The following is a 19,580-nucleotide window of genomic DNA, read 5'->3' on the forward strand; positions in this document are numbered from 1 at the left end:
TAAATCATAAAAGTATACTACAAACACATATAAAAACATATAAAGGCATATAAAGGCATATAAAGAAATATAAAGGTGGGGATGGCATTTCATTCATATTTCATTCATATTTCAACAAATACAGTGCAGGGATGTGGTATACATATAAAACAATGTTTTAAAAGAGACATTAAAAAGAACATTTATGCAGGGAAAATCGGGGTCAGGTGTTACTTTTTACTTTTTACTTTTTGCTTTTTACTTTTAGAAAAGATCAAACCCCTTGATAAAACATCACATTTATGTTCTATAAGTAGTTCATTGGCAAGTTCAAAATGTTTAAAAAACTATATGGTGCAAGTTTTTTATACAAATCTACAAAAATAGGTTGTGTAATATACTACACCTATATTTACATGATTCAATCAGGTGTTGCGGAGTTCAATGATCTAAAACGTTTAGCTCTCATAGCTGCTACCAAAAAACTTGCAACCCCGTACATCACAATAGGGGTCTCCATAATTTGTAAAAACAACAATGCGGGTTTCACTTGCATAAATCCCCTGTTTCTCATTAGTGGTAGTATATATTTTTTTCTCCCCTCCGCAAAAAAGGGACAGAAAAATACAAAATGGGTCTGGTCTTGGTCGGAAAAGGAATCACATTTACATGGGACGTGATCCCTTGGTTTGTTCCATTTCGGGTAATCTCCCAGAAGGAGGTGCATCTGGTTAAAACGAAATTTTGTGAGAAGCCACCGATGATAAGGCCTATTCACTACCCTTAAATAAGGCTGGATGGACATGGTAGATACAACAATATAGTGAGCCCTAACAGTGGTTTTCTCTATTTCTTGTGCTTCACGCAGCATGTTCCTAGACTCTAAAAATTGTGTTTTGATCCATGTAACATCTTCTTTACACAGCCTCTCGGGGTTACTATACAAGTCCACACGGCCCAGGAGGGTAGCAGCAGACTTAATATAGCTCAGCCATTTAATATCATTAGCTCTGTCTCTCCCCATGCAGTCAGTAATAATTTGACGATTTAACGTCAAGTTCGGGTTCAACCACATTTTCACCCAAAGAAGTAGTGGGGCCAGGTTAAGAGTATCTTCAATGTATCCTTGCCCTAATTCTATCAGGACGGAAAAGATGGGTGTGGACTGTGGTAAGCCTAATAGTGAACGCATGGACCTATTCTCCTCCTTCTGTATTAGGGCCAAATCCCTGAATCCCCAAATCCCAGCCCCGTATCTAGCCAGTGCCAGGGTTTTGGCTCTATACAGCTTGAGAATGGCTTCCGTTGGTTTACCCCCCAGTCTTTTAGCGAAGCTCTGTATCGCTCCAAATGACCGCCGAATAGCCATTGCTTTATTAACAACCTGTGGAGTCCAGGTGCCCATGTCATCAAAAATGACTTCGAGGTATGTAAATGTTTTAACTTTGGTTAAAATCACTCCATTGCATCGCAGGGTTTTTGTGGTGTTCCTTCCTTTCCCTATGGACATAACGTGCGATTTATCCATATTTACAACCAGGTCTAATTTTTTCATAAAAGCTCCAAACGAGTCAAGGAGCAGCTGTAGACCATTAGGGGTTCTGGCAATGAGGACCGTGTCGTCGGCGTACATCAGTACGGGCAACGGTGACCCTCCCATATTCGGTATATCTGGGGTAGCAGTTTTTAAAACGGAATACAGGGAATTAATATACAAGGAAAATAACATGGGGGCCAGAATGCACCCCTGTCTCACCCCTCTAACTGATCTAAACCCAGTAGTGCACTTGCCACCTGTAGTCATCCGGACCGATGCCGTCAGGTCGCTGTGTAGGAAAGCTAAGAAATTTATCAGAGCAGGGTCTAGACCCAACTCAGAGAGAATTGTCCACAGCTTCGACCTATTTACTAAGTCGAACGCTGTGGACAGGTCCATAAAAGCTAGGTGGATTGACCCGCTGGAGGCAACAGTATATTTAGAAACAGTCATGTATAAGTTGAGACACTGCTCCTCAGTACCCCTCCCTGTTCTAAATCCATATTGCGCATCACATAAAATTGCATTTTCCTTTTCCCACAAGTTAATTTTATTTAAAATGACTTTGCCAAGAATCTTGAATGAAGAATCAAGTAGCGATATAGGTCTATAACACCTGGGGTCACCCCTTTGCCCCTTCTTAAAAATTGGAATAATAACCGAATGTGACCAAGTGGTGGGAGTGTCAGACAAATTCATGCATGCTAAATTAAAAACATTCGCCAGTACAATAGACCATATGTGGGGATGTGCTTTGTACATATCGGCGGGCACCCCATCCGGGCCTGGGGCTTTCCCGCCGGCAGTATTTTCAATTGCATTTAATACTTCTTTTACCGTTACCCTTAATGGAGTGTCTGTAGGTAAAGAATCTATAGGAGTGAAAGGGGTAGTAAGAGTCTTACTTCCATAGATGTTTTCGAAGTGATCTAGCCATTGTTTCTCGGTGATATTAGCCTCTAATATCTCATTCTCGTTACCACTAAACAAAGGAGAGTTCACTATTTTCCAAAATTTTGCACTATCCCTTAAAGTAAGGTTGTCATAAAGTGCTTCCCAGGCCTTGTGTTTTAGTTCTCTTTTACCAGCCTCGGTTGTACTCCTATAATCTTTCCTCAATTGGGACACTTCAGTTATATTACGAGGCTTACGTTTTAGGGCTTCTAGAAGTTTTTTATGCGCCTTTGAGCAATCGGCATTGAACCATCCCTGTGCCATTCGTGGCTTATCAGATGATTTGATTGTAAGGGCCTCAGCAACATTTTTGCATATGGTTCCAAAGGCTTTTGTGACATTTCCTCCTGTGGACAGAGGATCCCTGCATATGTTAAGTTCAACACTTAATTCATCACACAAATTAGTAAAAAATTCCTCCACATTAATCTTAGACCATTTAACCCGTCTACCTTGGTCGTGGGGCCGGACTACAGTAGGGTAGGTTAACTGTTGGTCATAATTTATTATGGTAGGATTTATATTAGTCAGTTCCATAACGACCGGGTTATGGTCACTAAAAGCTGTTATAATGGCATTATATGAGATGACATTTACGAGGATACTAGGTGACACAAAGATATAATCAATGATAGTATTACTACCTCTCGCACTATAGGTTACCACTCTGTCTTTCGGGTTCACAAAGGCGGGTTCAGACATATCCATATCTATCAACAGTTCTTCTAAAGCGCCCCCCTTTGCAGAATGTTCAAAGTGCGGGTGAGTCAAATAGTCATCATCGTAGGAACTACCGTTATAACAGTTAAGTTGACAAAGATGTGTGTTAAAATCACCAAAAACAATATAATAAACCAAAGTAGTTTGACTCTTCTTATAATTGTTTAAAAAATCAGTCAACATTAGGATATTTTTGCCTCCTTGTAACCCTTCTGTTGAATTGTAAAAATTTACATATAGGAGTTTTTCCCCCGTATTCATCGAGGCCTCTAGGATGAGACAGTTAGGGGAGTTGATATCTATAATCTTCATCGCCCCCATGTGACTTACTGAGGTTAATAGTGCAAGGCCTCCCTTGCTTCTGCCTCTATTGGACTTTTGTGCAGCTTTAAAGTGGGATACATATCCTTCTACCCAAAAGTTACATTCGGTGTCCCATGTTTCTTGGAGTGCGATCACTTCATGTTGCTTAATGATTGCAAGCCATTCTTTATCGTCTCTTTTGGTTTGTAGGCCAGAAATATTCCATGTCATTAGCTTCATAGTTCTGAAAGCCCCTTTGGTCCCGGAAGGTTCCTGCAGCCCCATCTTGGTGCCCAGTCAGATGTTAGTATCCAGGTTTGTGAGAGCATCAAAACGGTTTCTTAGCTCCAGGCCAGGAGTCAGAGCCGCTTGGTGATTACAGTCTAAGGACAGTTGTGAGCTAAGGGGTAGAGTGGCCCAGTTGGCTAGTTGCACTTTTTGTCTTGGGGTATTTTTCCTGTGAGCAAAGTCCCGGGTGGTTTGTTGTGTTGGGCGAGGATAGAAAAAGCCCAGTTGGACCGCACGTATTTGCCCTTGGATAATATCAGTTGCGTCCCAAAAAAGTCTTGAGCAGACGTGTGGATTCCTGAAGTTAATAATGACACAATCATCAGAGAAGCGTTTGGCCGTCGGGCCCAGCCAAGTAACTCTTCTCGCCAAGCTAACCTGTGCAGAAACGTCACTAGGACCTGTGCAGTTTTTATCGCACCAGCTCTTTACATTTTCCATAAGAGTTAGTTGAGTTTCTGATTCTCCCGGGGTGAGTCTTGGGACATTAACCAGAACTGCCACGAAAGGAGTTGCCTCCGGGGGTAAGTTTATCATAGGCTTGGGATACAAACCATGCCCCGTTTTTTTATGAGATGTGTTATCTGCAGCCCCGTCATTTGCCTCTCTAGTATTTGTATTGGAATCCGAGTTGTTCTGTCTGCTGGGGTGCAGAATATTTCCGGCAGCTTTAGGATTATTTGCAGGAATCACTGTCTGGATGAGTGGCAGATGTGCTGTATTGGGCATTGTATTTCCAGTATTGGTCACCTCCATGGGTTGGCTGGTTTGCCCTGTGGCATGTAGTGGATCTTTTGCTAGATGCTCTGCCACTTTTTGGAGCAACAGGGAGTTCATCCTCTCGCATCGGGCCATAATACCTGCTACACAGTCTTTAAGGGTTTCGACTATGTCACTTGAGATCTTGATGAGTGTGGATTCTATGGTGTCTGTTAATACCCTTTCTATCATATCTTTAATAGAGCCTTCAAGTTTAGCTGAAGATTGTCGTGATTTCGTGTTGGCTCTATATTGAAAGGGTAAAGTTTTATAAGATCTTGCTCTTTTCCTAGTTTTACATATCTTGGCATCCCCCACTAGGGCTTGGGCGCGCACAGGGGGGTCAGATACCCCTGTAGAGTACTCCTGGTGCGCTGACTGTTGAGCATTAGGTAAATTGTCACAGGCACTGTTAATAACAATATTGGGTTCTAGAGGTACCCTTGACTCATTGTGTTCAATCGAAGCTCCCTCTAAACCAAGTTCCCGTTCTTTCTCGGCGATTTCCTTATTGAGCTTCCCTACGGCTGATGTAAGGTAAGTCAAGATGCTTTCGGGAGCACTGGTTTTGCGTGCAATTTTTACTTTGCTGGTTCCCCCTGTATGTGATGTCTGGAGTTTTCTCTTACCCATTTCTGGACTGTGGATGTTAGAGGACCGGCCTGTCCTGTCCTCTGTCGTCCCCTGACGGCCACAGACGGCCCGCCCTCTGCCCGGGCTCCGCCCGGCGCTGCCCGCGCGCGTCCCGCGATGCGGAGGAAGCCTCCCTCAGAAGTACCGGCAAAACCGGAAGTCACCGCTAGGCCCCCTGGGAGCTGTAGTCTCCAGCCGCTGGCCGCGTGATGGAGCAAAGCGGCGCGGCGAGACTGCAGCGTTGGTGACCCAGGAGCCTTCGTTTGCCAGTGAGCGTGATGCAGGTAGCGTGTTTCTCCTTCAGCAATGCCACCACGTAGTAAGCCTCTCCCCCGCTCCACCGAGGAAGCCTCCCTCAGAAGTACCGGCAAAACCGGAAGTCACCGCTAGGCCCCCTGGGAGCTGTAGTCTCCAGCCGCTGGCCGCGTGATGGAGCAAAGCGGCGCGGCGAGACTGCAGCGTTGGTGACCCAGGAGCCTTCGTTTGCCAGTGAGCGTGATGCAGGTAGCGTGTTTCTCCTTCAGCAATGCCACCACGTAGTAAGCCTCTCCCCCGCTCCACCGAGGAAGCCTCCCTCAGAAGTACCGGCAAAACCGGAAGTCACCGCTAGGCCCCCTGGGAGCTGTAGTCTCCAGCCGCTGGCCGCGTGATGGAGCAAAGCGGCGCGGCGAGACTGCAGCGTTGGTGACCCAGGAGCCTTCGTTTGCCAGTGAGCGTGATGCAGGTAGCGTGTTTCTCCTTCAGCAATGCCACCACGTAGTAAGCCTCTCCCCCGCTCCACTGAGGAAGCCTCCCTCAGAAGTACCGGCAAAACCGGAAGTCACCGCTAGGCCCCCTGGGAGCTGTAGTCTCCAGCCGCTGGCCGCGTGATGGAGCAAAGCGGCGCGGCGAGACTGCAGCGTTGTTGACCCAGGAGCCTTCGTTTGCCAGTGAGCGTGATGCAGGTAGCGTGTTTCTCCTTCAGCAATGCCACCACGTAGTAAGCCTCTCCCCCCCACGTAGTAAGCCTCTCCCCCTTATAAAGAAACCAAACCTAAATGCAGTTGATCTCATCAAATACCGGTCCATCTTGCGCCTCCCTATGCCGCCAAACTCAATCAAAATATCCAGCTCACACAATATATTCAATATAACCAGTTGCTGGATGAGACTACATTCGTTTCAGGTCCAGACATAGCATTGAGGCAGCACTGATTAAAGCAACAGAATAGATGAAGGTCACCCTCGACAGAGGTGGAGCTGCGGCACTTAACCTTCTTGACTCGTCTGCAGCATTTGATACTGTTGACCACGGGATGCTGATAAACCATTTCACCACTTTGGGCATTAAGAATAGGCCTAAATACCTGTTGACATCTTTTCTTACTGATAGATCACAATTACTAGTGCTGGGCAACTTTGAATTGGCTGCTTCCTCTCTCCCCTGTGGGGTTCTGCAGGGCTCATCTATCAGTCCAACTTTGTTTAACATTTATGTAATAGAGCTGGCTCTTCTAGTCAAATCTTTTGCCCTTGCATTAACTTCCTATGCTGATGGCACACAAATTATCCTGTCCATTTTTAATAACGGTACTGAGGTCTCCACCACTTTCCATGATGGTATGCTGGCTATCAGCTCTTGGATGTCCAAACACTACCTTAAACTTAATCAAACAGGATCACCTCAGTTTTACTTATCTATTGCCTGTCTAGTCGTCTAGCTGGTGGCTGGAAGAACTGGGCTCTCCCCCCCCCCCCCCTTCCTATCCCAGAAGTAAAGGCATCAATCACATCAGGGTGTGATAATAGATGAAAAGTTAAACTTCCAACCTCAAGTCAACTCTTCGATCTCCTCCTGTTTTTTACCTGCTCAGAATGATAAACACTTCTCTTTTTATCCCAGTGAAGGGGAGAAAGACTAACCACAGCACTAGTCCCTTCTAAACTGGACTACTGCACTGGTCGTTATGTTAATATGCAGGAAAAAACATTAATACGCTCCAGATGGGGCAGAATGCAGTTGCCAGGATTCTCACAGGGACCCCTAAATTCAAATTCGGTAGCCAAAGAAATTCAGCAGTTGCACTGTCTTGCAATAAGAAGCTGCATCAAATGTAAGGCTCTGTGCTTAGCCTACAAGGCATTGCAGAATATTGGCCCTGGGTTTCTGAAACATTCTTTTCAGATATACACTCCTGTTAGACAGCTGCAATCACTAGGTGCAAATCTAATGACCACTCCTAGATTTTGAAAAGCCAGTTGAGAAGGCAGTAATTTTGTTGTCAGAACTACTAAGCTTTGGAACAACCTGCCATCCCACATCCGAGCTCTGCCCACCCTCATCTCCTTCAGAAAAGAGCTAAAAAGTTGGCTCTTTAACAACGAAGCAATGGAAATGTTTGAAAAAATGCAGGAGTGGAAGTTTGAGACTGAGTGCATCAGTTGTCAGTCTTGTTACTGTGTATCCAGGATATTGCACCTGTGAAGGATACAGTGTGCATGAATATGGGTGACACTGGTAATTTCCTATTGAAATTATAGCTAAGTTTTCAATATAGATACTTTTTGTTACCAAAAAACTGAATTGTTTTTGTATGACTTTTTTTTCTTGCAGTTTGATTACACAGGTACCTATGGAACAAACCTCCCGTGTTCTGAATGCATAACTAAAGATAACGCCGTTGTTAACAACTGTACGTGTCAAGTGGATATTTATCTTTCAGAACATTTAAAGGTAAGCATTTTATCATTGCAGGCAGATAAAAGAAATATTTTTATTACGATATTTTTTAATTGCCAGTTGTTACAGAACATGCCTTGTTTATGTCCAGCATAGGTGTTCAAAACCAAGGATCACTTCTGACAGTGGTGTGCTTATTCGACAACTGTCTCAGTTAAGTTGTTGCAGTTATGTTGCATAGTGAACAAACCTCAAAGAAGAAAACACTTCTAAACTCTGCCCCTTCGGGTGAGTCCGTCTGTCTGTCTGTCTGTCTGTCTATCTATCTATCTATCTATCCCAAATCCGGGATTCATTAACGTATGCTCTCAGGAAGACAAAGGCAGAACACCAATCTCTAAGTCCAAGTTTAATTTACACATCACATTTCGGCAACGGCCTAGTTCACGTTTAAATGTGCACAATACAAGCAGTCACTGATAAAGTTTTTCCACAACCACAAAATAAACAAAATTAACATAGGCATGTGTCCGGAATCAACCAAAAACCTTGGCGGCCATATTAGAGTGGTAAAATATGTATGCAGTAATGGTTCTATCCTGCGATTTAGCAGAAATACTGTACATCACAAAACAAGAGCCCCCATGAGAATACACTCCTAGTGCACGTGTGCACAATAAATACAAAATTCTAAGAATCACAAATGGTGTTGAGTGACCACCCTAGATTACAGATATAGCACCAATACTAAATTGCATTACCGTACAATCCTAAATGCAGTGTGTTGTTCACATGCGTAAATTGCAATGTAGAGTGCATGTGCTGATAGCTCTTGATAAAGTTAATAGACCTAATGCAAGGAGATAAATAATCACAAGAGTAAATGTACTCAAATGGTGGGCAAGTGCCCAACCAATCCAGGAAAGGTTCATTTCAGAGGGCTAAATAGAACTCTTAAGCGCGCATGTGTGCGTGCCTACCACAGTGTGAATCAAAAATTATGTACCCGAAATGTAAATGTCAGTGCATCAATAAAACCAGGGCACAACAAGGCAATAACGGGCAAGTGCCCTTACACACTGGGCGGCATCTTTCAAGGCAATTAAAAAAAGTGGCTCGTGCACCTACCAGTAAGCTGCTGGTGAGTAAATAATATAACAATACGGCGTGACAGATGTGCAAGCAGGTCAGAGGAAAAGGGTAGGATGCATGTGCAAGTGAGTACATGTGAAAGGGCCACTTCCTTTTCTCCTGTAGAGGAAACATAAAAAGAAAAAGGAAAATGGTTAAAACCATGTAACATCTAATTACAATTGGTTCATGTACATGAAAAATAAATTGAACAGTTTCGAAAGCACACCCATGATTGGTTGAAGGCAGAGATACATAGAGGACAAAAAAGGTTAAAACCTGTAGGTTAAAGACACAGTCGTATCTATACAAATGCAAAAACAGCAACTGCAAGGACAAATCACGGAGGAATGCCTACGACCCTTCCCTCAAACGGATGGACAATTCCTCATCGATGTTTAATCCTCCCTGGCTTTTGGTTTGGAAATCTATAATGTATCTAGATTTCCACTGCCTGAGAGTGAGTACCCTATCACCATCTCTGGGATTCTTGGGGATGTGTTCAAGGATCAAGTAACTCAAGTCAGAAACATTGGAAAAATGTTTTTCATGGAAATGACGAGCAACAGGGTATTTGGGGTCATTGTTAGTAATGGCTCTTAGATGTTCCAGGACCCTTTTCTTAGCCGTACACGTGGTGCTGCCAATATACCAAAGCTTGCATGTGCACTCGATGGCATAAATTACAAAGCTGGTACTGCACGACAGAAATTGTGTGATTCTTTTGGATATACCCCTGTATTTCAGAGCTCCTCTGAACTTACTATGTCTACACGCCTTGCAATGGCCACACGGATAAAATCCTATGAGGCCATGGCTGGCGGTAATGGGATAGTTGGTAATGTCATTCTTGACCACAAGATCACAGATGTTTCTGTCCCGTCTGTATGTTATAGTGGGTCTCTCAGCTATGCTTGCCCCAAGGACACAGGGTATACTCCATTTGAGTGCTTCTGGGTGGCTGCTGAGGGCATGCAGGACACTGTTCCCCGCTGTAGCCTTCCAAAACAGAGAAGTGCACACTTTGCCCTGTTTTATTTCCAGACAAACATCTAGATAATCTGTTTTCTTGGCATTGATGCTCCCTGTGAGAAGGATGTTATAACTATTGGTGTTCAGTTTACCAATGAAATCCTCAGCATCCCCCTTAGAGCCCCTCCAGATGATGAACAAGTCATCTATGTAGCAAAGGCACATGATGACTTTCTGGAGATCCTTTTTGAGGGTGGTACTGTCAAAGATCTCTTGCTCCCAGTAGCCCATAAATAAATTGGCAAAACTGGGAGAAAAACAAGAACCCATAGCAGTATCATTAACCTGTCTATAGAGGGCGCCATTAAAAGCAAATATGTTATTCTTCAGGCAAAATTCAGTCATCTCTATGATCATCCGGCTATGTTCATGAGGCCTGTGCTTCAGAAAATGTTCACATGCTTCCAGACCTTGCTGATGGTCTATTATTGTGTACAGAGAGTGCACGTCTAGGACAATACAGAGATAGTCAGGATTCCATGCGAGATTCTCAATTCTACAGAGAAAATCCTTCGTATCCCTTAAGTAGCTAGGCAATTCTATCACAAAATCTCTCAAAAAGTGATCAACATATTTAGAAATATGTTCACTAACACTCCCATTTGATGATACAATGGGGCGTCCCGGTGGTCTAGTGCTATCCTTATGCAATTTGGGTAGAAGGTAAAGTATGGGGAATTTGGGGTGATCTTTTTTCCAAATAACAAACACTCTAGGAGACCCTTGTACCTCCAGGTAACCAGTTTGTCCCAAATGTCAATGATGCTCTGATTATAAATGTCATAAGTTACATGTATGTAGAATTTAGTATCATCAAGTTGACGTAAGGCGTCATTGATGTAATCATCTCTGTTAAGGATAACATTACCCCCTTATCCGCAGGGCGGATAACAATGTTGGTATCACCAGTTAATGTCTTAAGTGCCTGTCTGGGCAAAAGAGATTATTGTGAATACCTCTAAGTTGTTTTTTGCTTTTGAGCCTGAGGTCCATGAGTGCCTTAATGGCGCAATCATGGAACGTATCGATGTTGTCATGTAGGAGTAGGGGTACAAATGTGGATTTGGCCTTTAACTCAGTCCATGCCACAGCCCCCTGTTTTAATTCTATGTTCTCAAGAACCTGTGTAGTGTTGATCCCTAACCTCACTGTTCTGTTCCAATTCTGCCATGGTGATAAGGGTGTCTATATCACTAATCATGAGAGATATATTTACACAGCAAAATGTGGTTTGTGTGTTCTATGTCAACTCTTACATTTATTTTTGAGGAAAGGACATGGATTTGACCCAAGCTGTATTCACATGGACACGAGCGGTGGGGCCGGCTGGGGGGGATTTTGAGAGAAGACAACAAGGGGAAATTAATTATTACATTTTCTCTTGTGGTCCTCTCTCGAAATCGACCCCACTGCTCTTACCTGCAGCCGCCACCGCTGGACAAGTTCACAGAAGCCATCTCCAGTATAGTCCTGTCCATTGTCCTATTTTTTACCCCTAGACCCAAATGTGTACCTCAACAGAACACCTGGCTGCTTCTTGTAGGCAGTTAACATGTTCTTTATTGCTTAATAATATCCAGGACAAAATGATTTCTACTCCACAAATTTGAGATATCCCCTAGCAGAATCCAGTTTCCAATTACTAATATTCTTCCTTTTATGACTGGATGTTCTGATGAACGCTCAAGATATTTAAAATACTTCTTGGTTGAATGATAAGTTTGCTTCTGTGAAATAGCATATGAAAACAGGAGTGGTTGGCACAGGTCGGGGTGGCTGGGCAGGGTGGGGTAAAAAAAGAAAAAAAAACTCACCTTATTGTTGCATCTCTTCTCCGTTTCTCCTCTGCATGGACCTCAACAGGAAGCAACCAGGCTCCCCTCAGCAAATCAGAATGCTGCAATGCAGCGTTGAGTATTGATTGGTCCGAGTGTTTAAATAAAAATGTTTTAGCTGTGTTTATACATTGTACGTCTTAAGTTAGTATCCGCAGCACAATTTTATGTTCAGCCACCATTTTGAGCCATGATCGAAACTAACTTCTGTCTCTCTGCCCTAGCTGAAAGCAGCTGCGATCGTCTTTGTTTCTCCAGTGTTGAGCTTTGCTGTTTTAATGAATACACAGTTATTAGAGCATACCTTTCCCACTAGCTAGGCCTGCTCCCACCCTTAGAGCGGCGGGCACAGGCAGAGTGACCTTGGCATCGAGATAGCATGTATAAAGTTCAAGGTTGTCACTTGCACACCTTATTTTATTCAATATGAACTAAAGTTTAATGTATGTATTTTTGAAAAATCTTCACCTTTGGCGTGCTTCTGGGTATCCTAGGGCTGCCTATCCCTACGTAAACTATAATTTAAATTGGGGAGGTTCAAGATGGTCAATTTTGACCAAACCCTCAGCACAGCAAATTAATTGTATTCTGTCTTTTCACTTATTATCCCTTTTAGAATTATATACTCAATATAAAACTCATGGTTAATTCTTCAATCAAAATTTGTATTCAAAACAGTACAGTAACGCACATAAACATATTTACTCGTATGTATTAAACGTACATTTCTTAGAAGTAATCACTATGTACAATGTAAATTTCCTTTTTCATAACATATTACACACTTTTTTTTTCATTATTATGCATGTAAAACAAGAACAGTAGTCAAACTCCATCAGAGATAGTTGCTTTGGTGTTGCTTGGCCCAATGCATTTCGGGACCTGTGGTCTCTTCTTCAGGGGCCACAGTAGTTAAAGGAAATTAACAAAATTGTGTAAATATCATTGTGTATTTTTTATAATGTAGTCAATAGTTGATGAATTAGACTGCAAGCCCTTTCGAATCTCAAGGGACCATGTGCTGCCATACGTGCTGTATGCACACGTGTTCATTCATTCTAGAAGTGTGTGTTTATGAGTATTATAGTTTGGTAATAGTGATATCCAGATTAATGTGCATGAAACCCTTTGTGGTTCATGAGTGAGAATAAAAGTGGAGAGTAAATACCGCTTCGGGTCTGTCCCGGGAGAAGGGCGGCAACTATGTATCAGATTAGTTCTAAAAAACGAAAGGAATAAAATGAGCTAAAACGTGACAAAGTAACTGTGAATAGATGTCTAACTGAAACTATAAATGCATAGGAAACTACCTGTTACTGGTAGATAACTGTTATGTGGGTTCTTGATTTAGCGATGCAAAACGAAAATCTGTAAAGGAAAAAGTACTCCGTTACTCATGAAGTGGCCTCAAAATGAAACTGATTGTGAGCGAACGCAAACTGAAAAACTAAGAGTCTGAAATAACAAAGTTCTCACCTCGTAATGACGGATACGTCGGGGATCTTATTAGGAAGACTGCTTACTCGTCTGAAACTAGTTTGGGACCCGCGTTGGAAATCGGAGATTTGAAATCGCCGATGATGCACACTGGAGATAGAGATAGGACTCTATCTGAAAATTACGGTCGCCATCTTGGACTGCCTCAATACATGTATAGCGAGTCTTAGGGGCAACAAGACTAAGCTCGTGGTTGTATCTCAAGAGCTCATAGGTGCTCAAAAGCGAGCAGGTTCCTATTTTAAAATCCATTCACAACATGTATCTACCAAGGTAAAAAGATGATAGCCTAAGTGGAAATATCTAAGCTGAAACAGTGTATCAAAAATATCTATAACGGACGCCATGTTGAACCAAACCGGAAACGAATGTCGTGAATAATAGACATCCACAATACTAAAAATACTAAGGCTAATACAGGTAATGGAAATTACTCCTGATTAAAGAATCACATGTAAATCTGATGGAGTAATCATGTCCGTAGTGTATTAATCCGAGGGACGCAAAAGAACGCTGGTTAGTGATAGGTAAAAATAGGTGTGAAAAATGAAATAAATGAAGAAGTGATGAAGGAATAAAGATAGAAACCCTCATGCCCAGACATTCTTAAAGTTTATGCTATATAAATGTAGTTCTATCTAGTGTGGGCACTTGTCATGTATACTGTGAATGACTCTGTGTGTGTGTATATAACCAGATGTCTATATCAATACTCCTTGAATAAAGGAGTAAGTATGCTGAATCTCAGTGAACTTATTCATATAAGGGACAATGATTGCTTTTACACAAAACAGCTTAAATCTATTTTATCATTCAGTCCCTGTGGTTCCATTGTTTAGAATTTCTTAATCAGTAAAACTTCTCGTTGAGACAAAAACTGGCTGGCATTCCTACCCTCTTTGTTGGTGATTTTTTCAATTACTGTAAATCTGACTTGGGTGATGTTATGTTGATGCTTGAGCCAATGTACTACCAAATTAAAATTGGTGTTTTTATTACGGATCATGCTTTTGTGTTCCCCTCTTCTTATTTTAATTTTTCATTCAGTTTTGCCTATATTGAAGAGTCCACAAGGACATTTTATACTGTAAATGACCCAGTTTGAATTGCAGTCAGCGGTAAATCGTAACATGATTTTTTTCTCCCGTTCTGGGGTGCATTATGTGGTTTTGTTGTATCACGTTATTGCAATGAGTGCAGTTGTTACATCTTCTCATGCCCCTGTGATGAGTTTCATCACTTTTTTGGGATGAGGACAACATTTCTTTCAGATTATGACTTCTGGTGTATGCGGATATAGGTTTTTCAGGGAAAATTTGATTGAAATCATTATCTTTTTGAAGAAATCTTCATCTTTTGGTAATTATTTTTTTGATACTTGCTGATCTGGTTGAGAATTTGGATATAAAAACAAAGCGGTTTTTAGCTGTTTTTTTAAATTTTGATTGAAGTCATTCTTTTAGATCAATCTTTGCTGCGCGTGTGATTGCATTGTTAATGCATTCTTCAGGGTAACCTCTTTGTGTAAATCTTTTGTGTAAACTTTTAAGGTCACGTTGATATGCTTCTGTTGTAGAGGCTATTCCTTTACTGCATAGTATTTGTGAAAACATAAGATTGTTAATGAGTTGGGGATAGTGAAAACTGTTGTACATTAAAGTATTGTTACGGTCTGTCGGTTTGATGAATGTTTCTGTTGAAATCCCTTGGTCTGTTTTTTCGATTTTCACATCTAGAAATGACAGTTCACTGTCATTGATTACATGGGTAAATTTGATTCTTCTATTTTGTTGGTTCAAGATTTTTATGTTATTCTCTAAAGATGCTTTAGTGCCTGACCAAATGAGAAAAATGTCATCAATTAATCGTCGATACATGACTAGGTTTTGATTCCACATGTTGATTTTGAGAATATGTTGTTCCTCAAATGCTGCCATGTAAATATTTGCATATGTTGGTGCTCCCCCAAATCCCATACTGGTTCCACTTATCTGGAGGAAGAACTGATCTTTGAAATAAAAGTAGCTGTGCTGGAGACAGAACATAAGTAGTTCTAACAAAAACACCTTGTTAACTCCAATTCGGTCCATTTATAGTAGTGCCCATTCAATGGCCTCCATGCCTTCTTTGAGGGGGATGGAGGTGTACAAAGATGTGTACGTCAATAGCGCACAAAATCCATTGATGACTCTGTTGTGTCAAGGTTATTGAGATAATTAAAAAAATCTGTAGTATTTTTAATGTTCGTCTTCCATGATGTTTCAAAATGGTCAATGTATTTGCCAATAGGTTCAACAAGTGATCCTACTCCTGACACAATAGGACGGAAAGGAGGGTCTTGAGGATGTTTGTGTATTTTAGGTAACTTCAATAACCTTGGTCGTTTAGGGTTACTTTGAGAAAGAAATTGTTTTGTTTTTGTTGAAATCCAATCCATATTTAAGGCACTTTCAAATATAGATTCTAGTGTTTTCTGAACCTCTTGAGTGGGGTCTGAATCCAATTTTAAATAGGTTGTTTCATCTGTGAGATGTTCTGTCACTTTTCTGTTGTAGTACACTGTATCCATAATGATTAAGGCGCCGCCTTTATCCGCACGTTGAAACGTGAGATCTTGCATGGTGGAAAGTTTCTGTAGTGTTATTTTTTCATCGTTGGTTATGTTTGGTTTTCTTGATGTTTTGAAGTTTAATGACTGAAGGTTTTGTAGCACCAGATTTTCAAATAAATCGATTGAGACGTTGGAGCTGTGAAAGTGCTCTTAGGTTTAAATTCTTCATATTCTTTAACCTCAATCAGTTGTTCTGGCAGTATATTTTTAAAGAAATGACGTAATTTGATGGTTCGAATGAATTTAAAGAACGCTATTTCTGTTTCTGGTAAGTTTGTATTGTAAGCGGTTACAAATGATGTTCCTTTGTTCAAGGTTTTTATTTGTTTTTCCGATAATTCTGTCGATGAAATGTTAATGACTATGCTCTGTTGCTCCTCAAATTTGGTTTGACTTTTTCCTTTTCTTTTGGTTTGTCCTCGCCTTGTTTTTGTACGTTTCCACCTGCCTTTTGTGCTGTTTGATCCGGTGGTTGTGTTGGTGTTTGACCCTTGGATAAAAAAGATTCTGTGTCTGTAGCGGAACATTGTTGTGTAGTCTCACTTCTATCTGGTCTGCTGGTTGATGGTCTAGTTGAATCTTCCATTTGTAGTGGTGCTCGAGTTGCTGCTATTTCTCTGTCTGAAACTACGCTTTCTTCTGATGAAGTAAATTGTTTCTTGGCTGGACGGCGTTGAGTGTACATTTCTGCCCATGTATATACTTCATTTAATTGATAATCTATGGTGTCTCTCCTAAATTTTCTTAATTTGCGATCTTGTAAATCGTTACCATAGCTTTCAAGTTTAGAGTTGATTTTCTTCCAAAAATGTTAACCATTCATTGTCTTCCATTCTTGCGGATAACTCCCTCTGTGTATTTGTGATTTCTTCTTCCAAATCTTTGATGGACAATCTTCGATAATTAACAATATTAAGTCAAGGGAGCATTTATTTAAGACGGCGTACCATTCATCCCTGAATTGTTTGTTGTGTTGTAAACGGAAGAGGAGAGGTTTGATTGCCATTCTGAGACCTCTAGGTATGCATTGGTGCTTATGGTATTGAACTAAAGTTGTCGCCTGTAGTCTTTGGTAGAGTTCGCGTCACATTATAAATTCCAAATGTCGTAATTGTTGAATGGTGGAGCCTTGATGAGATTCGAAAGTCTTAGTAGCTTTGATTAAAGCGTATATTTCTGGAGCTTGTTCGTTGGTGTATGCTTTGGTTTCTGCACAGTTTTTAGGAGTGCTTGCAATGCTTTCAAATGATGCCATATTTGTTTATTGATGGGTGCTTGTGACTGTTGGGCAGTTAAATGACTATTGTATAAAGTTGAAGGTTGTCACTAGCACACCTTATTTTATTCGATATGAACTAAAGTTTAATGTATGTTTTTTGAAAAATCATCACCTTTGGCGTGCCTCTGGGTATCCTAGGGCTGCCTATCCCTACGTAAACTATAATCTAAATTGGGGAGGTTCAAGATGGTCTATTTTGACCAACCCTCAGCACAGCAAATGAATTGTATTCTGTCTTTTCACTTATTATCCCTTTTAGAATTATATACTCAACATATAGCTCCTGGTTACTGGATCAGTATCAACCCTGTTGTAGCCATGCCTTGCCAAGCCGGATCGTCGTTGGAGGAGAGAGGAGAGACGTACGCAGTCGTACGCAGCCCAGTTAATCGAACGCAGTGCATGGAAGGGCAAATTGCACCAAACACTGCGGACGGATCAACCAGGAAAGAGGAGCGTTGAGAGGCAAACACCACGGACGGTGCGTACCGCGAAGGAGCGCGGAGAGACAATACATCGCGGACCGTTTGAGCCGCGAAGCAGGAGCGGCACGGAGGAGCGGCGGGTGAGTGAACTTAACTCCCACCCTCATCCCTCGCGTCCCCGGCATCTCCCATTTGAGTAAAGACCGGGCAGCCGGCAAAAAGCCCCTCAAGAGCTCCAGGTCATAGCCGGTGAGACCTAGGGACTCTGTGATCGAGTGGGGTGTGGCGCAACGGCCTGACAAGACCCCAGGTGGACAACGAGGAGCTGGAGACGGAGTGCCCCTGTAGAGGTCACCCCTGATTAGGGGTAGAAAGACGGAAAAAGGTTATCAGTGGAGGAAGGAGAATTCCACTCAACCTTCGGTAAGGCAGGTTGGCGATAGTGGCACAATAGAGGTAAGTGTGCAGGAGTGTGCAGGATTGTATGTTTAAAGCTGGAGCATATTAGCAATATCTGTTTATTTTATTCAACCTTATTGGAAAGTAAGAAGAAATCAGGAAGCCCAGCAGGGATAAGTCAAGAATCCCCCCAGTATAATTTCAAAGAAAGGACATGGGCCCAAAAGTCAGGCATAAATCACGGAAGGAAGAGCAAGATAATAGCCTGGAGACGAGTGAGGTATTAGCAGTATCCAGGTCATGGGAAGAGAGCCAAGAAAGTCGGATTTCCCACAAGGAAATTATCGAGGGGCGACGTATGAAAGGGAAATGTAAAAAAGGATCTAAAAAGGCCCGCAAGCAAAAAAGGGGTGCACCTCAATATCTACTAAAAAAAAGGATCACTGTGCCCTCTAATCCCGTAAAGGACTTTGTAGGCAAACATTACAAAGTCCAAAATCCATCTGCAATAAACGTAGATTCTGAAGAGGAGCCTCGCCCCGAGAGTACAATAAATAGAGAAATAGAAGACACGCCCCATGCGGATCAAAGCAAAAGGGGGGCGTCAGAAAAAGAATTGGAGGATAAGATAGAGGACCCTTTGCTAATAAACTCCATAGTCAAAGCTCAAAATTGATGGCACCGCGGCTCTCTTCATCCCCAAAACTGTTTTCCCTTCAAACGCCGGGGAATGAAGGGCAATTGAGAAGGGAAAGCCTTGAATCTAGCTTCATCTGGGGGGCACCCTCAAACCAAGTGCTACCGAGCCACGAGGGGAGAAACAACTCAAAACTGCAGGACCCAGGAAGGTCTGGAAGTCAAGCCAACCCAGAGAGAAATAGCCCACAAGACCCCGATCTTTCAGCAGCACCTACCTCTTCAATAATGGACTTATTACTAATGTTACAGAAAACTCTTCAGGGAATCCTAGAAGTATCATTGCTGAACAATGGGGTATTAAATGCTCAAAAGCAATTTCTAAAAAAGATAGAAGACGAGCTGTTCGGAATCAAAGTACAAATGACTACCTTGCTAAGACCAGTAGGGACCGCTCAAACCATTGATCAAAGTATAGGAAGTGAATTGGAAGAGCTGTTAGACGATGTGTATATATCTAGGCACCCAATGCTGGTAAGAAGAAGGTGTGAACATGTAAGAGCCCTCACCAAAGGCAGGGTAGGAAAAAAGCAGGTTCCACGGGTAGCGACAAAGGAAAAGAAGAAGAAAAAGGAAGTTGGGGGTATACTAAATGTTTCAGCCCGGTCCTTTGTACCTTCCGGACCCTCTGCAATAGAAGCCATAAGAAAGGTACAAAATACACAAAAGAAGAGTCAGAGTAGCAAGGACCCAAAAGAGAGAGTATCAAAAACCAAACCTATAAAGCAGAGAATAACCTCATCACTAAAAAGCCAAACGCAGATCCCCCTGAGGCATTGTAACCTGGAGGTAACTCCACAGTTACATGAGCTAGAAGTGGGGCCTACAGGGAGAGAAGAGTTT

General features: G+C 42.1%; 1 protein-coding gene across 3 annotated transcripts in view; it reads left to right on the forward strand.

Moving 5' to 3' along the window:
* CDC50B (cell division cycle 50 P4-ATPase accessory subunit B) overlaps positions 1-19,580 on the forward strand; it is a 272,588-nt gene that overhangs the window by 111,176 nt on the left and 141,832 nt on the right. For all 3 annotated transcript variants that reach the window (XM_086956405.1, XM_086956404.1, XM_086956402.1), the window contains exon 3: positions 7,767-7,886. In XM_086956405.1, the coding sequence (XP_086812531.1) occupies positions 7,767-7,886 (120 nt within the window). The remainder of the gene's footprint in view (positions 1-7,766; positions 7,887-19,580) is intronic.

Source organism: Lissotriton vulgaris, chromosome 2_1 (genome assembly GCF_964263255.1).
Source record: "Lissotriton vulgaris chromosome 2_1, aLisVul1.2, whole genome shotgun sequence".
NCBI classification, from domain to species: Eukaryota; Metazoa; Chordata; class Amphibia; order Caudata; family Salamandridae; genus Lissotriton; species Lissotriton vulgaris.